The sequence below is a fragment of the Fragaria vesca genome, linkage group LG3 (genome assembly GCF_000184155.1).
Source record: "Fragaria vesca subsp. vesca linkage group LG3, FraVesHawaii_1.0, whole genome shotgun sequence".
Taxonomy (NCBI): domain Eukaryota; kingdom Viridiplantae; phylum Streptophyta; class Magnoliopsida; order Rosales; family Rosaceae; genus Fragaria; species Fragaria vesca.
In genome coordinates this window covers 21,377,655-21,402,908 of record NC_020493.1, presented here as the reverse complement: position 1 = coordinate 21,402,908, position 25,254 = coordinate 21,377,655, and the positions used below count along the sequence as shown (strand labels likewise).

The window sequence follows — 25,254 nt, the reverse complement described above, 5'->3', positions numbered from 1 at the left end:
GACACTGTGGTTCTGGGGTTTAGGGTTTTAGATTATACGGATAACATATCAACCCGGCCCATTTGGGGAAATGTATCGGGGAAATTTTTTCCAATATATCAATGTCACAGGCCCGCTCACCTGCGGGACTGAATTTGAGGGACAAAACGGGACACTTCATTTGTAGCCATTAGATCTAAATGAGAGAAATCTTAGGGGTGAGACAAACTTTACACACTTTTTTTTTATCCACCCAATCCCTTACCCCTCCGGTCCTCCACTCCTTCAGTTTTTGCACTCCGCCTCTTCCTTTCTCATTTAGATTGGGGAAGAGTTTTTGCACTCCGCCTACTTCCTTTCTCATTTAGATTGGGGAAGGGTAAGGGATTGGGTGGATCAAAAAAAAGTGTGTAAAGTTTGTCTCACCCCTCATATTTCTCTCATTTAGATCTAATGGCTACAAATGAAGTGTCTCGTTTTGTCCCTCAAATTCAGTCCCGCAGGTGAGCGGGTCTGATCAATGTCATTCCTTATTGTATCACGTACATACTAGTGATACTACATCCAGTATTTCAGAAATGGACACGGGGTGGCTGAAAAGATGCACTGATCTATAAAAGTACAATTATCAGACTTCGGGTGACTCATATAGTACTGATGGTAGCGTTGTTATATATCTTTTTAGATCTGTCAACTATTTTTCTATAAAATACTGTTTTTCTAGAATTCCCTAATAAGAGGATAATAACGATGAATTCAACTGGATGACTAACACCCATCTACTTCTTCGTGTTGATTATATCTATAAAACCATATTTATTGTTTTCGTCTTAAAACGGATCAATGTCATTATAAAGTGGCTCACTAATAATATGAAGTGAATCGATATATGGGTTTTAATTTAGGACAAAATACTAGTCACTCCTCTTATTTTTGAGGTTTCGACTTTAATCCTCCTTTTCTCAATTTCGACAGTTTACTCCGATTACTTTTTAATGTCACACAATTAGGTCCAACTATCTACTTTCCATCCAATTTTACCGTTAAGTTGTTAGCTGTCATTTATCTCTCTCATGTTAAGTCAGCTGAATGAAAGATAAAATCACTATAACACCTTTTGGTTTATTTTCCCGCTTCTCTAACAAAAATTGTATGGAAATCCCTCCATAACAAAAATTGCATCAGGTAAATTAGCACTTTATTGATTGGCTTGCTAATTTTGAAAAATATGCAATGTATTTTTGGTGACAATAACAGTATTATGAATGACCTATTTATGAATGTAGGTGAAATTTGTTTTTTATTTAGTTTCCTTCAGTTATGCTTCAGTTTTTTTTTTTTTTTTCTTTTCTATATAAGTTATGCTTCAGTTCTTGAAGCTTGAATTTTAATGACTATCTTGCACAATGATTTTGGAGGGAAATGGTTTCAGTTTTGGACGGATTTCCATCTTTTTTTTTTATGTAGAAGCCAAAGGGTGTTTAACTGATTTTACCCTTCATTCAGCTGACTTGGCATGAGAGAAAATGACAGTTCAACAACTTAACGATGAAATTAGATGAAAAGTAGACGGTTTAACCTAATTGTGTGACATTGAAAATAATAAGAGTGACATGTCGAAATTGAGAAAAAGAGAATTATACTGTCGAAACCTCAAAAATAAGAGGATTGACCAGTATTTTGTTCTTTAATTTATTTGGTCTATCATTGTTTGTCTATTACATAGTGACAACTTCATGTTGTAGCAGCAGTATACAAGTTTCGCCAACTTTAGATATGCAAGACGATTCATTTGCTTGGTATGGACGAGAGAAATGTACTCCATTTTCTCCAATTGTTTGTATGGATTACTCTTCACTTTGTCACTCAAATTTTCTAGATGAGTAAAAAAAAAAATTCTAGATGAGATTACTCTTAACTTATATCTCTTTGTATATCGAAAATGTTGGGTAGTAATTTGGCCAATTTTTGAAGTCTTAAGAGCATCTCCAATGAAATTGTCAAATTCCACATGGAGGTCTAACGGTAGGAAATGATTGCCCTAACCTTCTCCAATGGAATTGCCGACATATAGTTGACCTCTCAGCTTCTACTGTCAAATTTGACACAAGAGAGATCTACTGTCATTTGTTTGTTTATTGATTATTTCTCTCTCCTTCTCTCTCTCTTCTTTTTCTTTTACTGTCCAAAATTAATCTTTAAAACACTGTTTTGCAACCTAAAAATAATTTATTTTACTCTCTAATCTATTTAAAAAAAGACTATTCCACTAGAGAGGATTTGTAACCAAAATGACTATGCCATGTCAGAGGTCAGATTTCAAATTTCACAAAACCAAAAGATGGAGCTGCTCGCTCTAAGGCAGTAAAATGCCAACACCGTAAATGCTAGAGTAACAAATTAGATTAAAACATCGCTACTCTTAAGCGACTATTCACCGCCCCGCCGCGGCCGGCTTTTCGCCTCATTCTTGAGAGTTGAGACTTCCATCACGGGGTCCACCATGACGGAGGAACACTTGCGGAATCCGTGTTCAAAAAGGGAGAGGAATGGTAGCTCCAACACGTGTCGCCTACACATCCACCAACAATGTCACCTATCAGAGATCTGATTTTTATAGACCGGGGTGTCTCCCTCGCTTCATAAATCTATTTTAGCATGGAAAACGGCATCTTCATCTTTTTTGGATCTTTTTTTTTTTATCGTTTGGGATTAGCTCTGGTCCCCACTCTACTCACATGCTTTAACGATGCCTACACTTTGTTTTTTTAGATATTTTAATGTAATGGTTTCATTTTCTGGAAACTGTTCACCAACCACGTGAACCACTCTAAAAACGTTACTCGGATGAGTCTGATCTTCTTTGATTTAGTTTTGCTGATCACATTTTGTTACATATATACATTGTTGATCAATATGATATGAACTCGTGGCAAAATCTTGGTCTTCATAATTCATCTCTTGTGTGGAACACTACACATGCTCACAACTAACTCAAATCTATAATGTAATGTCTCCGGTAAAACTTTTGTCTATAAATTAATTAACGATAAAGTTACAAATAAATTATCATGTTAGGCTAAATGATAAGAGTTATAATTTAAAGAAGATGTTAAGCAGAACTAAGATGTTTTTATTCTATATCAATGTACCTTGGTTCCTTGTGTTGTATGTTGATAATTATACACACTAGTGTTTATGGTCGATAGATTGATGGTGCCAAACTGCCAATTGAGATTCAAAGTTGAGTAATTAATTAATTATTTCAACCATGAAAAATTTGGTTTAAAATGTTTGGTTTTCGTACTGAAAATTGTTAAACAACAACAAATGTTGTATGTGACTTGCTCCAACTTTGATCAATGTCAAACTTAACCAGCTATCAAGCGTTGGACGTCTGTACAATTAGGAAAATCTTATATATGTGTGATTATGTTTTGTCTCTAACACGGCTCACATAAATGCGTTTTAACTCACAACATCTCGTAACTATTGGAATAAGCCAAAGTTTATATCATTTTCTCGCTTTCCTAATGTGAGACATTAACTATCACACGTCCTTAATATTGCACTTCACTACTAATTTTATATATGCACAAATTCCGACATTGAAAACTTTTGTTTTTTTAGTCACATTTCATAGACCAAAGCTGACATATCTTTTCAAGACTCATCGTTCATTTCGAGCATACAATGTGACCAAAGAGGAACTTGGGTATGACACCCATGTCAAACAACGATAAGTACGTGTGGTTCGTGACTAACCTTTATATTGGATTTTCACTGTGCGCTATAAGAATAAGCAAGTTTATTTTTCACTCTCCAACAATCATGCAAAGCTAGCTTTAGTGTTACTCGAGATCGATTACTTTGAGTCAAAAGTACCTAGGTTGTATGGTTGTATGGCCTTGTGTGGTTGATGCATTCCTGTCGGACTAGGCTCGATGGACAAGCTCTAAACCTTTAAATGGTAAAAACAAAAAAAGAGATCGTCTAAACTAATTCAAAACAATATATTAATCGAGTTATGACTAAAAATCATGGAAACCCTACTTAGTGTTTAGTTGCTTTGGTCAGCTTAAGCATCTAGTTACCTAGTTATCATGAACTCGATAGTGTTTTATGAAATTGTGCTTCAAATCTTTAACAAGACCAGATTGTTTACCAAAAATAACATTATCCATTTGCTTAGTCAACAGAACCTTTAGGTTTCACATTCAAGTTGCGTACAACTAGAAAAATCCAAATTGGTGTTATGAACTATAAAAGAAGTTTCGTATCGCCTTCGTTCTATGATTAGTGAACTCCAACCGTTATCCATCAAATTATCACCGTGTTTATGACTTTAGGACAATATGAAGGTCCTAATCCAAATCAACATTGCATCAACAAAGAGATAATCTCACCGTCAAAATCATTAGGGATAACCTTTAAATTTACTTACCGAAGATAATTTGATAAGCACGACCAACTTCCTTTCCGTCTCAAAAGTGCTTGTGGCATTTGACTTTTCAAAAAAGCCAATCACCCATATATATCACAGTTTCTCTCACAATCTCACATGATCCAAACACTCCCTACTCCCAAAAGATCTCCCAATTCACCCTGTCGGAACCTGGGCCCCACCAGTACGGTCCAGATCCCCCCACGTTTCACACCCGTAGTGGCCAGACATCAAATCACGAACACCTCTCCCGATTGGTCCACGTTGCGCGAGCTGGATGGTGAAGCACCAACTTTAGCAATTAAAAAATAACAGGAAATTCCGATATCTTAGCCTTAAATAGCGACTCGTGCCGAGGCGGCACAAGACACTTGTCAACCCCAGAAATCGCAGCAGACAAAACCCAAAGCTCAGTTCTGAGTTCACCCAGAAGAAACAGAAACTCACCACTCCAATCTCTTCACTTACCTTAATTTTTTTCCTTTTTCTGGAAAAAAATTAAAACTAAAAAAGGAAATTAAGGTAAATAAAGCCTCTTCTCTTTCTTTCTCTATAATTCAGCTAATTTTAGGGTTTTGTCTTTTCCTGATAATTTTCCTTTTCACTAATTATCCTGGGTTTTTATTCTTTTTGGTCAAGGAAAAAAAAAAAATCTGAGATCATAATACATGTCTGTTTGAGCTTCACTGTTGTGAAGTTTTGATCTTTAGAAAAAAAGGGGGAAAAATTTCTCGGTGTGGTGGAGTTCTGAGACAAAACAGGGTTAGGGTTTTTGATGGGTTATGTGGAAAAAGAATTGAAATTGGAGAAACGGGTTGTGAGTGTAGATGTAAGATGAATCAAAAGTTGCTGACTTTTTTTTTTTTGGGTATCTGGAGTTTTGATCTGGAATTTTTGATCTGAAATGATGGGACAGATGCATAGGTTGTTTGGTTCTGATACATTTTGCACATTCCTGCTTGTTCATAAGTTAAAACTTGCTTTTTGGCAGTAGAATCTTCAGTGAGATATTTATGGGTTTCAGGTTGTGGCAAGTTTCTGTTGGGTGGTTGAATAAAGCCAGTGTTGTAGTAGTTTGTTGTCAATTACTTGGCTGCTTTAGAGAAAAGTGATGTCTTTGTATGATTCTCCAAGTTCATTTATGGTGTCCTATGATACGTGTGTGTAGGAGAGTTCACTGAATTTATGAGTTTCAGATTTTCTGTTTTTGTCTCAACTTTAGCTATTTGTGGATATTTTGTTTGGATATTGAAAACTGAGAATTATATTTGTTATTGTTCAATTGGATGGATATATAGGGGGCTTGCCTAGTCAGCTGTTGATATTATAGTTGCCAGAAGATGGGATCTAATATAAACTTCAAGAACTATGGTGATGTGCAAAATGGGGATGTAAATGGTGGGAAGCTAGGTGGGAATTTCTCACTGGCTCGGCAGACTTCTGTGTACTCCCTGACGTTTGATGAGTTCCAGAACACTATGGGAGGACTTGGGAAGGATTTCGGGTCGATGAACATGGATGAGCTTTTGAAGAATATATGGAGTGCTGAAGAGACTCAAGGAATTACATCTACTTCTGGGGCAGGTGAGGGAAATGCCCCTGTGGGGAATTTGCAGAGACAAGGCTCATTGACTTTGCCGCGGACGCTTAGTCAGAAGACAGTTGATGATGTCTGGAAAGAATTGAATAGGGAGAGTGGTGATGTTAAATTTGGTAATGTTGGTGTGGGTTCGGATTTGCCACAGGAACAAAGACAGCAGACTTTGGGGGAGATGACTTTGGAGGAGTTTTTGGCGAGAGCAGGGGTGGTGCGAGAAGATGCTCAAGAAATGGCAAGGCCCAGTAATAGTGGATTCTTTGGTGAATTGTTTCGCCATAGTAATAACAATACCGGCTTAGCTCCTGGTTTCCAACAGGCAAGTCGAAACAATGGTCTTTTGGGTAGTCGAGTAGAAAGTAACAATAATTCAGTTCCTCATCAGTCCCCTAATTTGGCACTGAATGTTGGTGGAGTGAGAACTTCGCAGCAGCAAACGCACCAGCTTCCCCCGCAGCAGCAACCAATCTTTCCCAAGCCTGCAACTTTGTCTTTTGCCCCTTCTATGCATTTGGTAAGCAATGCTCAGCTAACTAGCCCAAGAAGTAGGGGACCGATGTCTGCCGTTGTGGAACCTTCTAGGAATACTGCTTTCTCTCAAGGTGGTGGGTTTCCGGGTGCAGGGATTGGAATGGGTGGTTTAGGTGCTGGAGGTGTTACAGTTGCATCTAGATCTCCTGTAAATAAGATTTCACCAGATGTGATTGTTAAGAGCAGTGCAGATACATCTTCATTGTCGCCGATTCCTTACATGTTCACTCGTGGAAGGAAAGCCAATGGAGCTTTGGAGAAAGTAGTTGAGAGAAGGCAAAGGAGAATGATAAAGAACAGAGAATCTGCTGCGAGGTCTCGAGCTCGTAAACAGGTACACACTACTTTGCCCATCCTTGCATTTTTTTATCTGTTGATTACTGTATCAATGTGTTGGTCTTAGCCTTTTGAAATCGAATTCACTTTTCTGTATGTGATAATCAAGGGGCCACCCATATTTGGATGTCTAGGATGGTGGTGTACTGGTGTTATGTTTTAGGCTTTTAGGCTTTTAGCATAGATATGGGCTGCACCTTACAAATGCATACGTTGATACTGTATTTTGTACGGCAAAGTTTCATACCGTTTTCTGTACATATATTTGGAATTGTTACCTTTGTGTGAGACCATGGTGGTCTTGGTCTCCAGCCTAAGTGTTCTCAGTTAATTGTAACCCTTATTTCCTTAGTTGGAAATTGAAAATTTCTGTGAAAACACTTTGTAGTCTTAGAAGTCAGCTGAATGCCTAAATGTGTTGAAACAGATCTGTCTGATGAATAACAAGAGCACAGTCAGTGCACATAAAGGAACATAGGAGCTCAGCTACTGCAGCACTTTGCAGCAGAATTAACATGTTTAGATGCAATATCGCATCATGTCAAATCATGCTGCTCTGATCCTTGGTTTTATTGTTTACTGATAGAAAATATCTGGTTGTACGTCTACTTTACACAGCCATGTCATGTGGGGAGGAAAACAAATGCCAGGAACACATAGTTGCATATATTATCAGTGATTTATCTATGTTTTGGTGTGTGTATGAACCACTGTTGATCTTATGATGAAAGTGAAGAATGACGTTAATGTGTAGTGCAGCTCCTGAAGTGCCGATGTATCCAGTATGTAAAAATATTAAAAAATTTATCATATCCCTTCTTAGTTTGAACACACTTTCTTGAGAGTGAAATTGGGGCAGTCTTTGGGATCTGTTTGAACTTGAACATGATTCCTGAATCAGCTTTGAAAATTAGTGGGCATTCTGCTTCATTCATACTTTTGTATAATAAAACACAAGATGCTTAACTGTAACCTGTTCTTTTGGTTTCTTGCAGGCCTACACCTTGGAACTAGAGGCAGAAGTGCAAAAACTTAAAGAAATGAATGAAGAGTTGCAGAAAAAACAGGTATAGTATTGGGTTTTCGGTTTTCCTCTGGTTGTTTTAGTTTTAGCCAACCCTCCCTGACTTTACCTTTGTTGTTGTAGGCTGAAATTATGGAAATGCAGAAAGATCAGGTACATCATTCTTCATGTATCTTGAACTTTTTACTGCCTTGCCTCTGTTTTGTTTGACTTATTTCTTCTTGCTTTGGCATAGCCAGTGAATAAAAACAACTATATTCTTCTAGACGTTTCTTGTAAATGAGGAGTGTAACCTGCATAATGAATTAATGATATAGATGAACTTTTGACTGCACAGTACGCTGATCGATCCCTTTTCTTCAATATTTAACAGATTTTGGAGACAATGAATCGGGAATGGGGAGGTAAAAGGCAGTGCTTGAGACGAACATTGACTGGCCCTTGGTAATTTTGATGAGTTTTACTGCAGATATGAGATGAGTGCTCAAGTTTACAAGCATAGTTAGTAAGGTACAGAGATTGGAGTTTGTATCTGTTATCTGCATCCAATCTTATACTTCAAACACTAGGTAGTAGTTGTATGTATAGGAGCGGAGTTGTGAGTTGTACATTAAGACTATGGTTAGTCTCATCTTGTGGATCAAACTTTTGTATGTGTGATCTCTTGCTTCGCATTCAGATGGAATATAGGGGATAATTAAGAGAAGTCACATGTAAACTCTGGTCAGTATCATCCGTATTTAAACTCTTGCTCTATTTCTCATTTTCTCATATGCATCAAAGTCATGTTCATGAAATCTAAGCTACTTTTATACACTTGCGTTGGTAGATGATGGATTCTACTTACTGTCAATGTGGGAGCTGGCCGATTTAAGTTTTAGTTGTTTTGGTCTTCAGTTGAGCTTTTAATAAGCAGTTCTCCCAGCATTCGACATAATAGAAAAGATGAACCAAAATGACCCACAAATGAGGTGTTTTCCTTTTGGTGGTCTCAGACTTTACATCCAAAACACATTCGACTCTAAAAAACTAACTTAAAACACCAACTGATACCGTGATAATACTCCTACCCTAAACTGGATTGCAATTGGAAATAAGAAACATGGACTACAATCAAAAACAGAATTGTGGAGTAGTTGACTAAACAGGACTCACAATGCAAGGAAGAATCGAAGAACCATTCATCCCAAATGTCAGGCCTCGTGTTGGATTAAGACAACGTGATAAGACTCTTCGTATACAACCATGCTTTGTGCACCATTCTCAAGAATATACATACGGGAGCTTTCTTCATTGCGATGATAAATGGTCGACATGAGTTCCCCTTGTTCTACTGCTGCATATGTATTCCTCACAAATGCACTAGTTTCCGAAACCGAAATTGCTTCAATCGATAAAAACCAATCCCGCCGCGCAGGCTGATTGGAAATCTTTACACCCAATGATTTAGTCCATGAATCACTGTTGTCATAGTCTCTCATGACCCAAAAATCAACCACATAAAAAGAGGCCAATTTACCAGAATCCCACACCTCACTCTGGACCATTACATACAAGCACCCTTCACGAGTAACACCAAGTTGGTATGAAATACTGCTCCTAACAAGGCCCAGGGTTTGAAGAGCATCTGGCAGCTTCATCATCCAAAATTCCTCTTTCTCCAAATCGAAAGCATACAGATTTGGCACTTGCTGCTTTTGATCACAGGAATAGAGTAGCCAATGCAATGCACCACTAGAAAACACACCACATGATTGCCCGACGCTGCAGGGAGGTACTTGAATCCGCTTCCATGATCCCTTATTGGATGAAAACATCTCCGCACCCATCACAACTTTGTACTCATCGGTGGTGGAAAGATACCCAAACCCAAACATGAACCCAAACATGAGTTGCTCATCTATATGACCTCGGAAGGGTAATTCGTTAAAGAACCCGGTGGATGGATTCCATATAAACAAGCGTTCTTGTACGTAGGAACGAAAGACACATGAAGCCACCAGCCCATTGCATGCCCCTAAAAACTCGAGAAAACTGTGATCATGGGAGAAAGGGGTGTTTTGGCCACGCGTCTCAGCAGGGGCAGAGTCGGAATTCCGGTGACTCAAAAGTAAAGAGAAGGAGATTGCGGGGCGTGCCACCTCGCGGGCGAAGAAAGAAATGCGCTGCGGCTAGACTTCTAAACAAGCGAAGAGGGGGTTACCGGTGCCACCTCGCGGACGAGGGATTACGAGTAAAACTTCTTGTCACTTGTGAATCGATACTCACTGTTAGAGCGAGCAGAGCAACAAATAGGGAGAAAGGCGAATCAGGGAGGGGTCTGAGAACTAAGGCGAAGTGCACTTAGAACTTAGGGTTTCGAGGATGCTCGAGGATTTGTACTTGTTTTTGTATGATTGATTGTGTGTCCTTGTTGTTGTGTCAAACTCCCTTATATAACGACCCGCAAGCAATTTGCAGAGACCTAGTCATAACCCATTCGGACTCAGCAATTAGAATTCCACAAGGATACGACCAGCTCGCGAGCCACGCGATCCGTGCAACACGTGTCCAGAACAGACCTCGCCTAGGTCTCGCTCACCGCTCCGCATCATCTCACTGTAGCGTCGTACGCGAACTCGAACACTAAGCGATCCTATCCCGCGGAGTACTACAGTCCATTTCCAACTCTACCTCGCCATGTACTGTAGAATCCTACACGAACTGGAACAAAGGATCCCGCGAGGACACCGAATCCCGCGGGGTATCAGAATCCTTGCAAAACTCCAGCTCGCGTGGAGCCAGACTTCGCCATCCTTCGTGGGCTTCGCATTAAAAAAGGGCCACAGGTATTGGCCCAAATGTTATCCAAAACGTACCCTAAGTCTTGGACCAAAAATACCCACTGGGCTCAAACATTGCCCCCTAGGTCTTGAGCTTAATCCATTTTGCAACGGATAAGCGAAAAGGCCTAAATGAGCCATTTACGGGAATTCGCAATTCAAAAAGGTGCTGACGTTTCGGCATCATCGCCTCCCTTCATCATTGCGACTGTTTGAAATTTGAAACGTGCTGACGTTTCAGTCGTCATCGCGTCTCCTCATTACGGCTACTGATTGAAAAGACGTTACGGTCCGTCTCCTTTATAAACCTCGATGCGGGTCCCCACATCTCACCATCGCTTTCCAACCAAACTTTTCCCTTTCTTCTGCAACCAATAGAACTTCACCACCGGACTCACTCCGCCCAGAAACAATGGCTCCCAAACCAACTGCTAACGATCCAAACCTTAACCTCACGGCGGCGAGCTCTTGGTCGACCGGCTTCGCTCGCCGTTTTGCCAACAACCCTCCTCAAGGAACACCCATCTATTTCCTTGAAACAGGGGCAGCCCTGCTCGGTCCGACCCCTTCGCAACCTCCGTCCGCCGCTGATCTGAACCACTATACCGCCTCCGTGCGTCGACCAATCCTTGCCCAGCGTCGCGAACCGGGAAACTTCGCCTCCTGGTTTCACCAAGCCCACTCTCATACAAATATCCGGGTCGGGGAATGGCCCAGCGTCACCGCGGAGGACCGGGCATGGTACACGGCTCGCCTCCAGACCGACCAAGCGATCTGGGAAGCAACCGGCATCAACGAAGCCATTGCCTTGAGCTTCTCACTGCCTCCTCATGCTGATCGAGCACCCATTGCTGCCGCGGCCTACTTATGGAACAGTGCCACCAACACTTTCGATTTTCCTTTCAGGCAAATGGGCATTTCTCTGCTGGACATCCTCACCATCACCGGGCTGCCGATTCATGCAAAGCCATATGCGCCAGACGACTTTGCATCGACCGAGTTTACGCACTCCTGCAACCTGGGGGCCCGCCGCGCCCTGAAAGGCTCGTATGGAGTATGGAGGAAGTTCTACATCGGCCACGCAGAACAACACGAAGAAGGTATCGCTTTCCTTGAGTACTGGCTTGATAAATTCATATTCTGTGGCAGTGCTCACAAACCTACAGAGAAATGGACAAAGCTGGCCGAGGCACTCTACAATGGAATCGAAGTAGGGCTAGGGCAACCCGTGCTGGGCGCGCTTTACCGGACCTTGCACATGCTGTCCCTAAGACCCTTCCATCTCTCTGCTGGCCCTATGTGGATCCTGGATTTATGGACGCAGCTGTACTTCCCGCTCTTCCTGCGAGCCCCGCTGGAATTCCTGCCCGAGGACCAACTGCTTGGCTTCGCGGTGTGCAGGAACGCTGCGAACTGGACTCCCCTGTCCTTCTTCGCCAGCCTCTCCATCCTGTACAACCAACTAGAACCGCCTCCCACCATAGACATGATGGTTCGCCGGCGCCACCCTGAAGTCTTATCGACGGGCTTCTTCCCGCGCTCTGATTCGAACTCAGATGCCAAGACCGTCTTCATGAGAGCATCCTCATGCTGCGACCTTCAGCTCGCCGAGGATGAACAAGGCTTCGAGCTATATGCCCCCAACCACTTCGCCAGACAACTCGGCTTCTTTCAAGGGATCCCCTATCCACTCTTCCATTCGGTGAACAAGTACACCTCCTAGAGGAAGATTGGCGAGTCCGACCGGGTCACCCCGCTGCAGAACATTTTCCCTCTCACTCTTGACTTGCTCGAGATTGAGCCTTCACTGGGTGTTGACCCCGCCTATCTCTCTTGGTGGCGATCTTTGTCCGACAACCATTGGGGGTTCCCAGATGATGCTGTTTTTGCTGCCATCTTTTATCCCCTATACGACACTTTGGGCGAGTCAGACCGCGTCATCCTTCATGCCCAGCGCGACCGTGAAGAAAGCGGTTCAAAGGCTGCGACAGGGTCTAGGCCTGCGCTCCCACCAGTTCCCGCTACTCATCGCTCGACCGGGATCGTCATTCGAGAACGCGATCCCGCACCCGAGGTAAACCACCAACTATGTAAATTCCATACCGCCTTTACCACTTCAACAAAATGCTTCCTCCTAACTCTCCTGTCTACCTTTACAGTCTGCACCCCGTCGGAGATCGGTCAGAAGACCTGAGGGTGCCGGAGACAAAGGGAAAACACCTACTCAAGAGGAGCCCGCGGCGGACCATGACGGTGAGACTGCTCCCGTTATTCCCCGGCCAACGAGCGGCGAAGGCTGGCCGAAACGCCCTGTCGAGGACGAAGAAGAGATGCTAGAGGATGAACGATATCGGCAAGAGCACGCTTTGGTAAGCGACCTTTCTTCGAACCAAACTCATTAAAGCCAACAAACGATTTGCTAACTTTGTATTTGACAGGTTCGCCGCCGCATCCGACCTCGCCTCGCTGTCATTGAAGGAGCAACAACAATAGTTGAAGTCCCAACCCCGGAACCAATCGTCGGAGATCAAACCATGGTTACTGAGGAAGTCGCCTTGCGACCCCCTTCTCCAACCGACGCTCTAGGCGAAACTGGCCCGCCTCCAGAGCCTATCTCGGCTCTTGCTCAAGATGAAGATCTCGGCCAGACCACCCGGCTTTCTGATTTTGCAGCCCCCTCGGCGGTTCCGCCAAAGGACCTTAAACCGGTGCTTGAGCCCTCTCCTTTGCAACCAGACTCAGCGGCCCAGACCACCGAAGAACCGACAGTCCCTACTCGGTTTGAGGTCCCACTGCCCGTTCCAGAGATTGAGGCAGTTGCAGAGGTTGAACCAACCACTCCGGCCCCAACGAGAACATCTGGCGAGGCGGCTTCTTCTTTGGCTACCCGGACCGCTCGTCTTCGGGCCCGGATTACCCCGCCTGCCGATCCAGAGCCCATTCGCCTAGCCCGGGCTTTCTTTCACGGGCTACTGCGCCAAGGTCCCCACATGAACGTATTCGACTTGGTGAGGCGCGCCCGCGAGGCCCATGAAGCTCTGATTCGGCACCTCGCTGGGAGCAACCCTGCTCTAGACCATGTGTTGGAACTCACCGACGCTGTCGAGCTGCAGGCTTGCCGAGTTCAAGATGTCGGTGCCCAGTCGGCTGCTCACGAGAAAGTCTGTCAAGCCTTAGACGATCAGATGGCAGCCCCTTTTAGCCGAGCTTGATGACGCTGAAATCCCTGAGGCATCGTCAGAGAACCCATGCACTGTCTATGCTCGGCAAGTGGAGGCCCTAGAGGTTCAGATACCGGAGCTGCAAGCTCAGCTTGCTCAAGCTCGCCAGAACTTGGCCCGAGCTAAAGAGGCAGAAACCCGTGTGCAGGCCGCGGAAGAGACCCAGGAAGCTTTGGACTCGGCTGCTGCTGCTGCCGACGAAGCCCAAGCCCAAGCAGATGTTGAAGAGTTGGCCTTAGAAGGCCTTCTCATAGATTTGTATAGGGCTTCTAGGCGGGTTTAGGCCCGATCAGCGCTTTGCCCCCTTTGTATGAACCTTTATAATATTATTATTAAATCAAATCTTTCCCGCTCTTGTCAACTCTTGTGTAAGAACTGCATTCCCAGGAAAAAATCTTCTTCCAAGATTTGGTAGGGGTTTCCAATGCAACTACTCGCTTGGAATGCGGGTAGTCATTATGGAACAACGCGTCCGACCTTATCTCCAAAGCTCATATCTCGGAGCAAATCGCTACATGAAGGACATCTGTTGAAAGGAAAATCACCCTTTTCGCCTATAAAAAGAAACGCTTGGCCGGGGCGAAGTACCAGTTAAGTCTTTGCCCCCTTGCCATGAGCTCTTATACCCTTCTGTTCATCCTCTTGTCCCTGCTTAAAACAAAGCCCCCACCTCACATTTTCACTCTTCGTTCTTTCTGATTCTGAAAATCTACTCTCAGGCCGGGAGTGATTCTAAAAAACTACTCTCAGGTCAAGCCTTTGTTTGGACGAAATAATGGTTGGGTACCTTCTGTCTTGCACCGGCTGTTCTGTCCAAACGTGAGGCTCTCGAGGCTCCGCATCTGCTTGCGCTTCAGGTTCTGGTCAGTGCCTTTCAAGCACCTTCCAGGCATGACCGGTAGCATGAGGGACCCTAGTCCAGTGGACCTCTAGCTTCCCAACAATTTGTCTTAGGTCCGGGCCAGTGTCAAGGCTCGTGCTGGTCTAAAGAAGCGGGACGTTTGCCAACTTTAAACGAAGGATGCGGCGGCAGTCTCTTCTTCAACCCTGCAAGATATGCGGGTTGAGGCTTCCAATATCTGCAGATCTATGCCTTTGTTTGTAAACATAGTCTGATTTCACCCTTTCTGTCAAATGTAGTTGTTTCGGCCGCAAAGCCGATGTTCAAAACTTGTATTGAAACAACGCCAGAAAGGCAAAATAAATGAATTTATTGTTTTTTTTAGGGCCTCTGGAATAGGCCTCAATCTTGTACTGGCCTTTGCGTTTAGACTTTGCACGTTTACGGAAAATGAAGAAAAATAGAGTTATCCTTATTTAGGGCCTCTGGAATAGGCCCCAATCTTATACTGGCCTTTTTAGGCTAGTATGTTAAACGTACTGTGTCAGTCTTCTATCCCGGGTTGCCCCCTAGTGTTAGGCAGGGGAGCGAGAATGCGATGGCGCGTAGCACTATTGACAGTGGCGACGGGGCCTGGGGGAGGTGGAGGATCCTCGCGTTCCCAAACTCCTGCAATGTGGCGCTTGAGGAAGCGGCCATTAATAGGATTGCGATGAATGGTACCGTCCAAATCGCGCAGGTGGTATGCCCCCTTGGGAAGTATACGATGAATAATAAAGGGGCCTTCCCATCAAGCGGACCACTTGCCCCGACCGTCAGTTTTTTCCCCAAGTGGGAGTACCGCGCGCCACACTTTCTAGCCCTCAGCATAGCTCCGTCCGCGCGTGACCTTATCATACGAACGTGCGATGCGTTGTTTCTCGAGGACGAGATTGTTGAAAGCGGTGACGCGGTGCTCGTCAAGGTCTTCAAGCTCCTGCCACATGGCTTGGACGTAATCCTCGCCAAGTAGTTGATACTGTTCCTGAACGCGGAGTGAAGCGATATTGATCTCAAGGGGAAGGACGGCATCATGACCGTACATGAGAGCGTACGGGGTGGTATCCGTCGGGCCGCGCTTTGAAGTGCGGTAAGCCCACAAGGTGTGGTAGAGTTCCTCATGCCAGACACGCGGGTTCAACTCCAACATCTTGCGGAGGATGCCAAGGATGACCTTATTACTAGCCTCCGCCTGGCCGTTGGACTGTGCATAATATGGCGTAGAGTGGAGAAGCTTGATTCCGTAGTCGTTTAAATACTTAACAATTGAATCAGCCATGAAAGCTGCCCCCCTGTCCGTAACGATGCACTCCGGGATACCAAAGCGGGAGATGATATTGCGGAAAATAAAGTTGCGAACCGAGTTGGCGGAGGCAACCTTGAGTGGTTCGGCCTCGACCCATTTGGTAAAGAAATCGGTGGCGACGATAATGAACTTATGCTGCTCAGAAGAATGGGGATAAATGATGCCAACGAAATCTATCGCCCAACCGCGACCCGGCCAAGGTTTAATGATAGGCTGTAACGGGATGTTGGGAATGTGTTGCACTGGTCCGTGAGCCTGGCAGTCTTGGCACCCTCTGGCGAAGGCAATACAGTCTTTCAGAATGGTTGGCCAGTAGTACCCATGGCGACGGATCAACCATCGCATTTTTGGCCCGGCCTGGTGCGAGCCGCAAACCTCACAATGGACGTCGCGCATGATACGTTTAGCTTCGTTCCCATACACGCAGCGGAAATCATTTCCGTCTTCCCCACGCCGCCGGAGTTCGCCATTGCGTAAAACAAAGTTTAAGGCGAGGAAACGTATTTGCCTGGAGTGAGCGGCGTCGTTGGGGTTCTGGAGGTAGGCGATAAATGGTAGCCGCCAATCCTCATCGATAGGGTCCAAGGCCGCAACTTCGGGGGTGTTGGCCTGAAATTGCCCCCTAGCGATGAAAGAGGGAAGCGTACGGCGTTCGACTTTGAGCAAACGTTCGCGTACGCCGTCGCGCAGGCTGAGACCGGATGCTACTTGGGCGAGCTTGTTGGCGGCGAAATTGAACTCGCGTGGTATGTGCTCGATGTAGACGTTGTCTAATCGATCCAACACCTCAAATGCCTTGCGCAGGTATGGCTCAATTGACGAGCTTAAGCACTTAAACTTTTCCACCAGCTAGTTAACGACCAACAAAGAATCGCCAAAGATCTGAACCTCGCGGACTCCTAAATCCAACAAAATTTCTAGGCCGATGATCAACGCCTCGTACTCAGCCTGGTTGTTGGTGCATTTGAAATCGAGCTGGAACGAGTAGGAGAAGCGATCTCCGGCGGGATTGGCTATGGCTATCCCAGCTTCGGCTGCGGTGTCAGTCCGCGAACCATCAAAGTACAGGGTCCATGGAGCGAGTGTCACGGTAGCGAATTCCAACTCGCGAAACGCCGTGAGCTCTGAGGGTGGGTGATGAGCGAGAAAGTCTGCTATTGCCTGTCCTTTTACGGCCTTTTGCGGAACATATTACAACGAGAATTCGGACATGGCTAAGATCCACTTGCCGATGCGTCCCTGCAAGATAGGGCGAGAGAGCATGTATTTGATCAGGTCGGATTGAGCGATCACAACCGTGGTAAAGGCAAGCATGTAATGGCGCAGCTTGCACCCTACAAAATATAGGGCAAGACACAACTTCTCCATAGGTGAGTATCGTGTCTCACACTCCGTTAACACCTTGCTAAGGTAATAGACAGCATGTTCTACCCCGTTCACATCATCTTGGGCCAGGAGTCCGCCGATGGACAAGTCGGCAGCGGCGATATAAAGTTTAAGCGGGGTACCGTCGCGAGGTGAGATCAGGACTGGTGGGTTCGTAAGGTAGTCCTTGATTCGATCGAAGGCCTGTTGATGTTGTGGTTCCCAGACGAACTCGGTTGCCCCCTGGAGCTTGAGGAGGGGTGAAAAAGGCTGGACCTTCCCTGCCGCGTTGGATATGAAACGGCGGAGAAAGTTGATTCGCCCAAGCAGCTGTTGAAGCTCCTTCTTTGTGTTGGGGGGTGAAGCGGTGATTACCGCCTGTGCCTTGTCCTTTGGTATTTCGATGCCTCTTTGATGCACTAGGAAACCAAGGAAATCGCCAGCCTCCGCGAAGAAAACACACTTGGCGGGGTTCATCTTCAGGTTATGTCGGCGCATCCGTGTAAACACCTGCCGTAGGTCTTCAACGTGGGTTGCCCGTGTTTTGGTTTTGACTACCACATCGTCGATGTATACTTCGATCAACTTCCCCAAGATGTCATGAAAGATGAGGTTCATGGCGCGCTGGTACGTTGCCCCCGCGTTTTTAAGTCCGAAAGGTATGACAACGTACTCGAACGCGCCGGCAAAACCAGAGCAGCGGAAAGCGGTCTTGTGTCGATCTTCCTCAGCGACGGGAATCTGATGGTATCCGGCCGTTCCATCCATAAAGGATAACACCTCATGCCCCGCGGCGGCATCAATGAGTAGGTCAGCCACATGCATGGGGTATATATCCTTCAGTGTTGCGTTGTTTAGGTCGCGGTAATCAACACAGACGCGCATCTTGCCATTTTTCTTGTGGACGGGGACAATATTGGACAGCCACTCGTTATACTTTGTCACGCGAATGATGCCCGATCGGTGCATGCTTTCGATTTCTTCCTTGACTACAATCTGAGTCTCAGTTCGCATGAATCGGCCGTCCTGCCGTACTGGACGTCGGTCCGGATAAGTTGGTAACCGGTGGCAGACCAAGTCCGGGGACAAGCCGGGCATGTCTTCGTATTTGTCGACGAAGCAATCCCTGTACTCGCATAACAGGGCAAGAAGGGTTTCCTTTTCGTCCTCCGCCAACTTAGCACTGATAGAAATAAGTAAGGGCTTTTCTGCAGTCCCTACGTCAACTTGTGAAATGGGGTCGCGGACTTGAGGTGGTGTGTCGTCCAAGGCGGCGGGAGCTAAGTGAATAACTTCCTCCTTGGTATCGGAATAATCCACCACTTCATCTACATATTCCATAGTCGCAACCTTGTCGTAGGCTTCGCGTTTTGCCCAGTACGAAAGGAGTCTTTCGCACAGGGACTCGCCAGCCTCGCGTGCCTCCTCTGAGAAGGCACTATTCATCAGAACGGGGTGTGTGATTAGCGATGGTGTGAGGACGTTGCAAATCGTCCTTCGCCTGGGTAAGTCCCCATCGCGTGAGATTGGAGGCCGTTATTCCATATGGGCGACCCTTGTTATCGACGCCTTGAACATCCAACGGACCCAAGTCTGTAGTATAATATCGGGCATCGTTGAAGTTGGCAGAGATAGAGAATGGCCGCGGGTCGGCTTTGATGATGACTGCTTCACGGTTCTCGGCGTCCCAAATCATGAGTTCTTGGTGCATGGAGGAAGGCACGCAAAAACTTCTGTGGATCTAATCTCGGCCAAGAATCATGCTGTAAGAGGAAGCGCATTCGGCGACGAAAAAGGTGTAAACCCGTGATGCCGGCCCGACCTTGACCCGTAGGAATAGCAAGCCTAGGGTTCTGGACACTTGCCCGGTGAAGTTCTTGACTGTTAAGGACGTGGTTTAGATCATCGAGCGCGGGATGTCTAGGAGTCTCATGGTACGGGTTGTGACAACATTGACCGCGGCACCGGTGTCAACCATGACCTTGTTGATCATTTTTCCCTCGACTTCGGCCGTGATATACAGTGGCCGCATGTGAGTGGCCATGTCCAAAGTTGGTGTGGAGAAGGTTAGAGTTTGCTTATGTTTCATGCTGCTCGTAATTTCCACCTGTGGGGCGTCGTCGGCCTGTGCCGGAACTGGGCCCATTTCGCTGCTGCATGGCGGGGGTATGCTACTGACATCCTCGCTGCTGACGGGAATATCCGCCGCACTGCAGATTGTGTTTGGTGGGAGAGCGTATCTTTCCGAAATGAAGAACACCATCCCGACTGAAAGGAGAATTGTTCAGGAACTGGGACCAGGGGAGTGTCCAATGATCCCCGTGTTCCCCTCGAGCACCGCGAAAGCGTCTGCTTCGCTGCTAAACCCTTCATCAGCACCCATCCTGAGACCTCTATCATATTACAGGTGAATGATTCTGCCTGCTCTTCGTCCCGGTCTTCCTCTAGGTTAAGTCGAGGTTCTGAATGTGCCTCGTCGTCTTCTGAATTCTCGCGGAAACGCTGGGCCATTTGTTGGGCGAGGTTAGGACTGGAGGGCGCCTGTGCGGCTATTGGTGGCTCTTGAGCCTCGGGTTGCCGCGGACGCCATACTGACTTGGTTGAAGGCTGGTGGTCCTTGGCTGGTTGTTTGTCTGTTGCCAGAGGAGCCTTATCGTTGTCTTCTTTTTTCAACCGTTGTAGGGCGGATATTCGGGGAACCATCTGAGTCTCGGGCTCCGGGGTAGACCGTGCCCGAGGCTGGTGTGGTGGTGGTGGTGGTGGCTCCCTTCTGATATTGGCCTCCGGATTTTGACGTTCCCGTTGCAGTGAGGGCTGAGACGGCTCGCGTTTGGACTCTGGATCCAGAGTCGTGAACAACTTACGCCTAGGACCGGTAGGCGGAGCCCTTCTCCGCTCGGGTTCCGGTGACGGCCTGTGCCTGGGAGCTTGTTGATCCCTTCTCTTTTCAGGCTCTGGTGACGGTTTAGGCCTAGCAAGTTGTGGATCCCTTCTTCTTTCAGGTTCTGGTGATGGCCTGCGCCTGGAAGGTTATGGATCCCTTCTTCTTTCAGGTTCTGGTGATGGCCTGCACCTGGAAGGTTGTGGATCCTGCTTTGGTGGAACCGTGAGTCGGCAAAAGACGTTTGCTTTGGGTGCCGGCTCGTTGCTGAACTGCTCGCAAATCCTTGGGGGTGGGACAGGCGGCATTTGAAAGAATGCACGCAAACCCTCTGCTTCCCTCCACATCCGCTCAGGCGTCTGTGCGAGCTGTGAGGGGCGTGCAGCGCCCTCTTCGACAGCCCGTAAGGCACGTAGGATACTACCGTATCGCTTTTGGAGCTTTCGCTTTTTAGACCTGCTGATGGTAACTGCCTTGCCCCCTTGCTGTGTGTACCAGACCCCATCCTTGATCGCTGATTTGGATGTCGGGGGAATATAGGGGTCGGTTAGGACGCCTTTACGAGGGCTCGAGGCCTCGTGGTTGTGACGTTCACCGCTGGAGTCTGACATGTCCATCTCACTTGTGGCAGGGGATGCAGGTACCGTCTCTGCCCAATGTGTATAGACGAACGTCTCGAGACGTTCTATCCTCCTTTCCAGCTCTTCTCGAGTCCTGGGACTCATAGGCTGGGGATCTTCAACGGGGAACGGTCCATCGTCCCTCATGACTGCTTTGCCCTTATCTTTGCGGGAGGGGCGGTCCGTTTCGAGCTCAGCGACCAACTGTCGAGCTGGGTCGTCTGCTTTCCCTTGCTGGTTATTCGGGACAGTATAGTTATTCGCCGGCCGTTTGCGATTTCGGCCCGGCGGTTCATGCAAACCTGCATTTGGCGACAAGTCTAATGTGATTCTTCGTTGGCCGACTCGAGGCCAAGCGAAGTCAGCCGTTGCGATCATGAAGTCGCCCTTATTCTTAAAGCGAATATACCTGAGGTCGAGCCAGTCTTGAACCTGGTCTCTGAGTTGCTGGCATTCGCAGGTTCTGTGCCCCCAGCTATTATGAAACTTGCAGTGAATGCGCCCCTCCTTATATTCTATGTATGGCAAGGAATTGGCCACTGTGACGAGCCCGTCATCAATGAGATCGTCTAAAACCTCATGTGCAAGATCTTCGTTGTAGGTGTATTGGCGAGGTGGCCGGCGGGCACCATCGTCACCTTCCTCGCGGCCCCGTTTTGGTGCCCGGCGTCAATCTTCGTCCTCGGTCTGATCGGCCCAGTTTACCTCGACCATGCCAACTACAGGCGGGAAATGGTCTATATCAACCAATGAGGCCGTACTACCCGGTGTTTTCATCTTTAGCTCGCCTGAGTTCAGCCATGTCTGCAGCTGGTCTCGAAGCTTGACACAATCTTTGGTGTCATGATTGTAAACATTGTGGAAGGCGCGGTACTTCTTGTCATTTAGCTCTTCCTTGGGCGGTATCTTGTGATCCAAGCGCACGTATCTTGCCTCGATGAGGTCATTAAGGACCAGATGGGCGTTCTTAGCATCATAGGTGTATGACTCGTACTCTGGCTTGGTCCATGCAAAGGACTGGATGGTGATTGGCTCGCGCGTTATCTTCAGGTTTTTCAATTTGTGAGCCAATGGTTTGCCAGTCAGTTCTACCGCGCCAATATCTTCATGTTCCTGATCCGAGCGAGTTTCCTCAGACCTTTGATAATAGGAATCATACGTAGGGGCCTGCAGACTTAATGTCCCCACTGTCCGATTCTTCCCTGGTATGTAAGTTCCTTTGGAGGCATTTGCTTTGTCATCCAACTCGTTCAAGATTAGCTCGTAGCTACCGACCTTGTTAATCAGGTCGCCCATGGAAGTAAAGCGCTCTCCGTGATGCTTTAACCGCTGGCGGTGCTCCAGGCCTCTGATAGCCAACTTAACGGCTTTTTGCTCAGGTAGCAGGTAATCACATTTGGCTTGCTGGATCTTGAAACGCTGGAGGAAAGAAACTCCAGACTCCATGCTTTGCTGGCTCATCTGTGTGAGGGAATCGAGGCCGACTTCAGGTTCAATTGTGCCGTATGTCTCCCGGAAAAGTTTCTCCATAGTGGGCCAGTCAGCTATTGACCCAGACTTCAATCTGGAGTACCAGGTAAAAGCAGCTCCGGATAGAGACGTCCCAAAAAGCTTGAGTTTGAGCATATCATCATTCCCGTATTGGCCGCATTGGACTTTGAAACGAACCATATGTGTTGCTGCATCTTCTCTTGTCTCTCCGGAGAAAGTGGTGAAGACAATATTCTTAAATCCATGAGGGAAAGGATATTGCGCCACGCTATCTGGATAGGGGTCACGATAATGCAAGCTAGCATCACCTTTTCCGGTTTGCTCCTTGACTATGCTCGAGATGAGCTGGCGCCAGTCGGCTACCGTTACTGGTGTGGATTTTGCCCCCTGATCGTGGCCGTGCCATGCAGAGAGGCTAGGGGCCTGCACGACGTTCTTAGGGGTCGAACTGGAATAAGCTATAACTGGGTCATCTGGTGTCCCGATCCCTTAAGATGGGAAGACACCGGCGCCCCTGAGTGTGACTCTAGGGCTGCCTGGCGTGGGTAGAAGGGTTGGCGTCTTTGACGAACTGGCCCCCAATGTGAATTGGGGAGTCTTCTGGGCCCCGACCTTCGGATTTCCTCTAGGGCGTTCATTAGGTGGAATGTACCTTGAGCCCTCAGTTGCACTTGAACTAGCTAAGTTCAAGGCATGATTTTTTAGTGTCTGAGCCCGTATCCAGTCTTCCACTTGCAAGACCCTTATGCTCAGATTATCATGTCGCTCTTTGTAGTCCTCAAGCTTTTCCATGCTGTTCTTGCTTCCAAAGAAAGAAGCGTCCTGCTGTTGCTGTAGCTTGGTGTCGTGTTCGTCCAAGCGACGGGTCTGCTCATCCACGGTTGCGCGGGTAAGCTGCAGGGTTTTGGTGAAAGTCACCTTGCTCTGATCCAATTCTTTCTGGATCCTTTGAAGGGAACCTTCCACCAAGTCTTTGTCCTCCCTGACTTGACCAGCAACGTAATTAAACTCCTCGCTGAGCCTAGAAAGGTTTTCTTGGTTAGCGAGCCAGATAGTTTTGTCCTTAGTGACCTGTTCAGAGTGGTCTTTGACGCTTTGCTGGGTGGTGTCGACTTTCGAGCTGAGTGAGTCGAGATTATTCTTCAGTTCCCCAAACATCTGGCGGACTTCGTCCGCTGGCAGAGTAGGTCCTGCGTCTTGGGTTGGTCGTGAACCTGTCATTATGGTTCCGCTATAGTCGGGTGTGCCAAACCGAGCGAGAACTTCTTCTTGGGTGAGAGATCGACAAGCCGCGCTGTTATGGGGCTTGTATTGTGAAGATTTATGTTTCAAACAAGAAACCGAGGGTCTCCCGTATGGGGATCCGCCTGATTTCCCAATGATGACGAGAATGTTATACTCCCGGTCCCACTGGGCGTGCCAATGTTTTGGCCACGCGTCTCAGCAGGGGCAGAGTTGGAACTCCGGTGACTCAAAAGTAAAGAGAAGGAGATTGCGGGGCGTGCCACCTCGCGGGCGAGGAAAGGAATGAGCTGCGGCTAGACTTCTAAACAAGCGAAGAGGGGGTTACCGGTGCCACCTCGCGGACGAGGGATTACGAGTAAAACTTCTTGTCACTTGTGAATCGATACTCACTGTTAGAGCGAGCAGAACAACAAATAGGGAGAAAGGCGAATCATGGAGGGGTTTGAGAACTAAGGCGAAGTGCACTTAGAACTTAGGGTTTCGAGGATGCTCGAGGATTTGTACTTGTTTTTGTATGATTGATTGTGTGTCCTTGTTGTTGTGTCAAACTCCCTTATATAACGACCCGCAAGCAATTCGCAGAGACCTAGTCACAACCCATTCGGACTCAGCAATTAGAATTTCACAAGGATACGACCAGCTCGCGAGCCGCGCGATCCGTGCAACACGTGTCCAGAACAGACCTCGCCTAGGTCTCGCTCACCGCCCCGCATCATCTCACTGTAGCGTCGTACGCGAACTCGAACACTAAGCGATCCTATCCCGCGGAGTACTACAGTCCATTTCCAACTCTACCTCGCCATGTATTGTAGAATCCTACACGAACTGGAACAAAGGATCCCGCGAGGACACCGAATCCCGCGGGGTATCGGAATCCTTGCAAAACTCCAGCTCGCGTGGAGCCAGCCCTACTTTGAGCCACATTCCTTTCCTCGCCCCTTGTTTATTTTACGCGTGGCCACTCTACAATGCAGGTTTCGATAAGGCTCCTCTGGCAACAGACAAACAACCAGCCAAGGACCACCAGCCTTCAACCAAGTCAGTATGGCGTCCGCGGCAACCCGAGGCTCAAGAGCCACCAATAGCCGCACAGGCGCCCTCCAGTCCTAACCTCGCCCAACAAATGGCCCAGCGTTTCCGCGAGAATTCAGAAGACGACGAGGCACATTCAGAACCTCGACTTAACCTAGAGGAAGACCGGGACGAAGAGCAGGCAGAATCATTCACCTGTAATATGATAGAGGTCTCAGGATGGGGTGCTGATGAAGGGTTTAGCAGCGAAGCAGACGCTTTCGCGGTGCTCGAAGGGGAACACGGGATCATTGACACTCTCCTGGTCCCAGTTCCTGAACAATTCTCCTTTCAAGTCGGGATGGTGTTCTTCATTTCGGAAAGATACGCTCTCCCACCAAACACAATCTGTAGTGCGGCGGATATTCCCGTCAGCAGCGAGGATGTCAGTAGCATACCCCGCATGCAGCAGCGAAATGGGCCCAGTTCCGGCACAGGCCG

At 47.0% G+C, this 25,254-nt stretch overlaps 2 protein-coding genes across 2 annotated transcripts; one reads left to right on the top strand and one right to left on the bottom strand.

Moving 5' to 3' along the window:
• Positions 1 to 5,416: 5,416 nt before the first annotated feature.
• LOC101291997 (ABSCISIC ACID-INSENSITIVE 5-like protein 7-like) lies at positions 5,417 to 8,705 on the top strand. Its single transcript, XM_004294751.1, has 4 exons — positions 5,417 to 6,885; positions 7,883 to 7,954; positions 8,035 to 8,064; positions 8,285 to 8,705. Exons 1-4 carry the CDS (start codon positions 5,764 to 5,766, stop codon positions 8,357 to 8,359), a joined length of 1,299 nt encoding a protein of 432 aa, XP_004294799.1. The 5' UTR covers positions 5,417 to 5,763; the 3' UTR covers positions 8,360 to 8,705.
• A 399-nt stretch (positions 8,706 to 9,104) lies between these two features.
• Positions 9,105 to 9,800, bottom strand: LOC101294452 (F-box protein CPR30-like). Its single transcript, XM_004296014.1, has one exon. The coding sequence runs from the start codon at positions 9,798 to 9,800 to the stop codon at positions 9,105 to 9,107; it is 696 nt and encodes a 231-aa protein (XP_004296062.1).
• Between the last annotated feature and the right edge of the window lie 15,454 nt (positions 9,801 to 25,254).

What these genes read in the sequence shown, in the direction of transcription:
- LOC101294452 (XM_004296014.1), bottom strand. Translation starts at nt 9,800, where the DNA reads ATGTTTGGGTTCATGTTTGGGTTTGGGTATCTTTCCACCACCGATGAG.
- LOC101291997 (XM_004294751.1), top strand. Translation starts at nt 5,764, where the DNA reads ATGGGATCTAATATAAACTTCAAGAACTATGGTGATGTGCAAAATGGG. An exon ending in GGTCTCGAGCTCGTAAACAG is followed by an intron (nt 6,886 to 7,882) that starts GTACACACTACT and finishes GGTTTCTTGCAG; the next exon opens with GCCTACACCTTGGAACTAGA. An exon ending in TGGAAATGCAGAAAGATCAG is followed by an intron (nt 8,065 to 8,284) that starts GTACATCATTCT and finishes AATATTTAACAG; the next exon opens with ATTTTGGAGACAATGAATCG.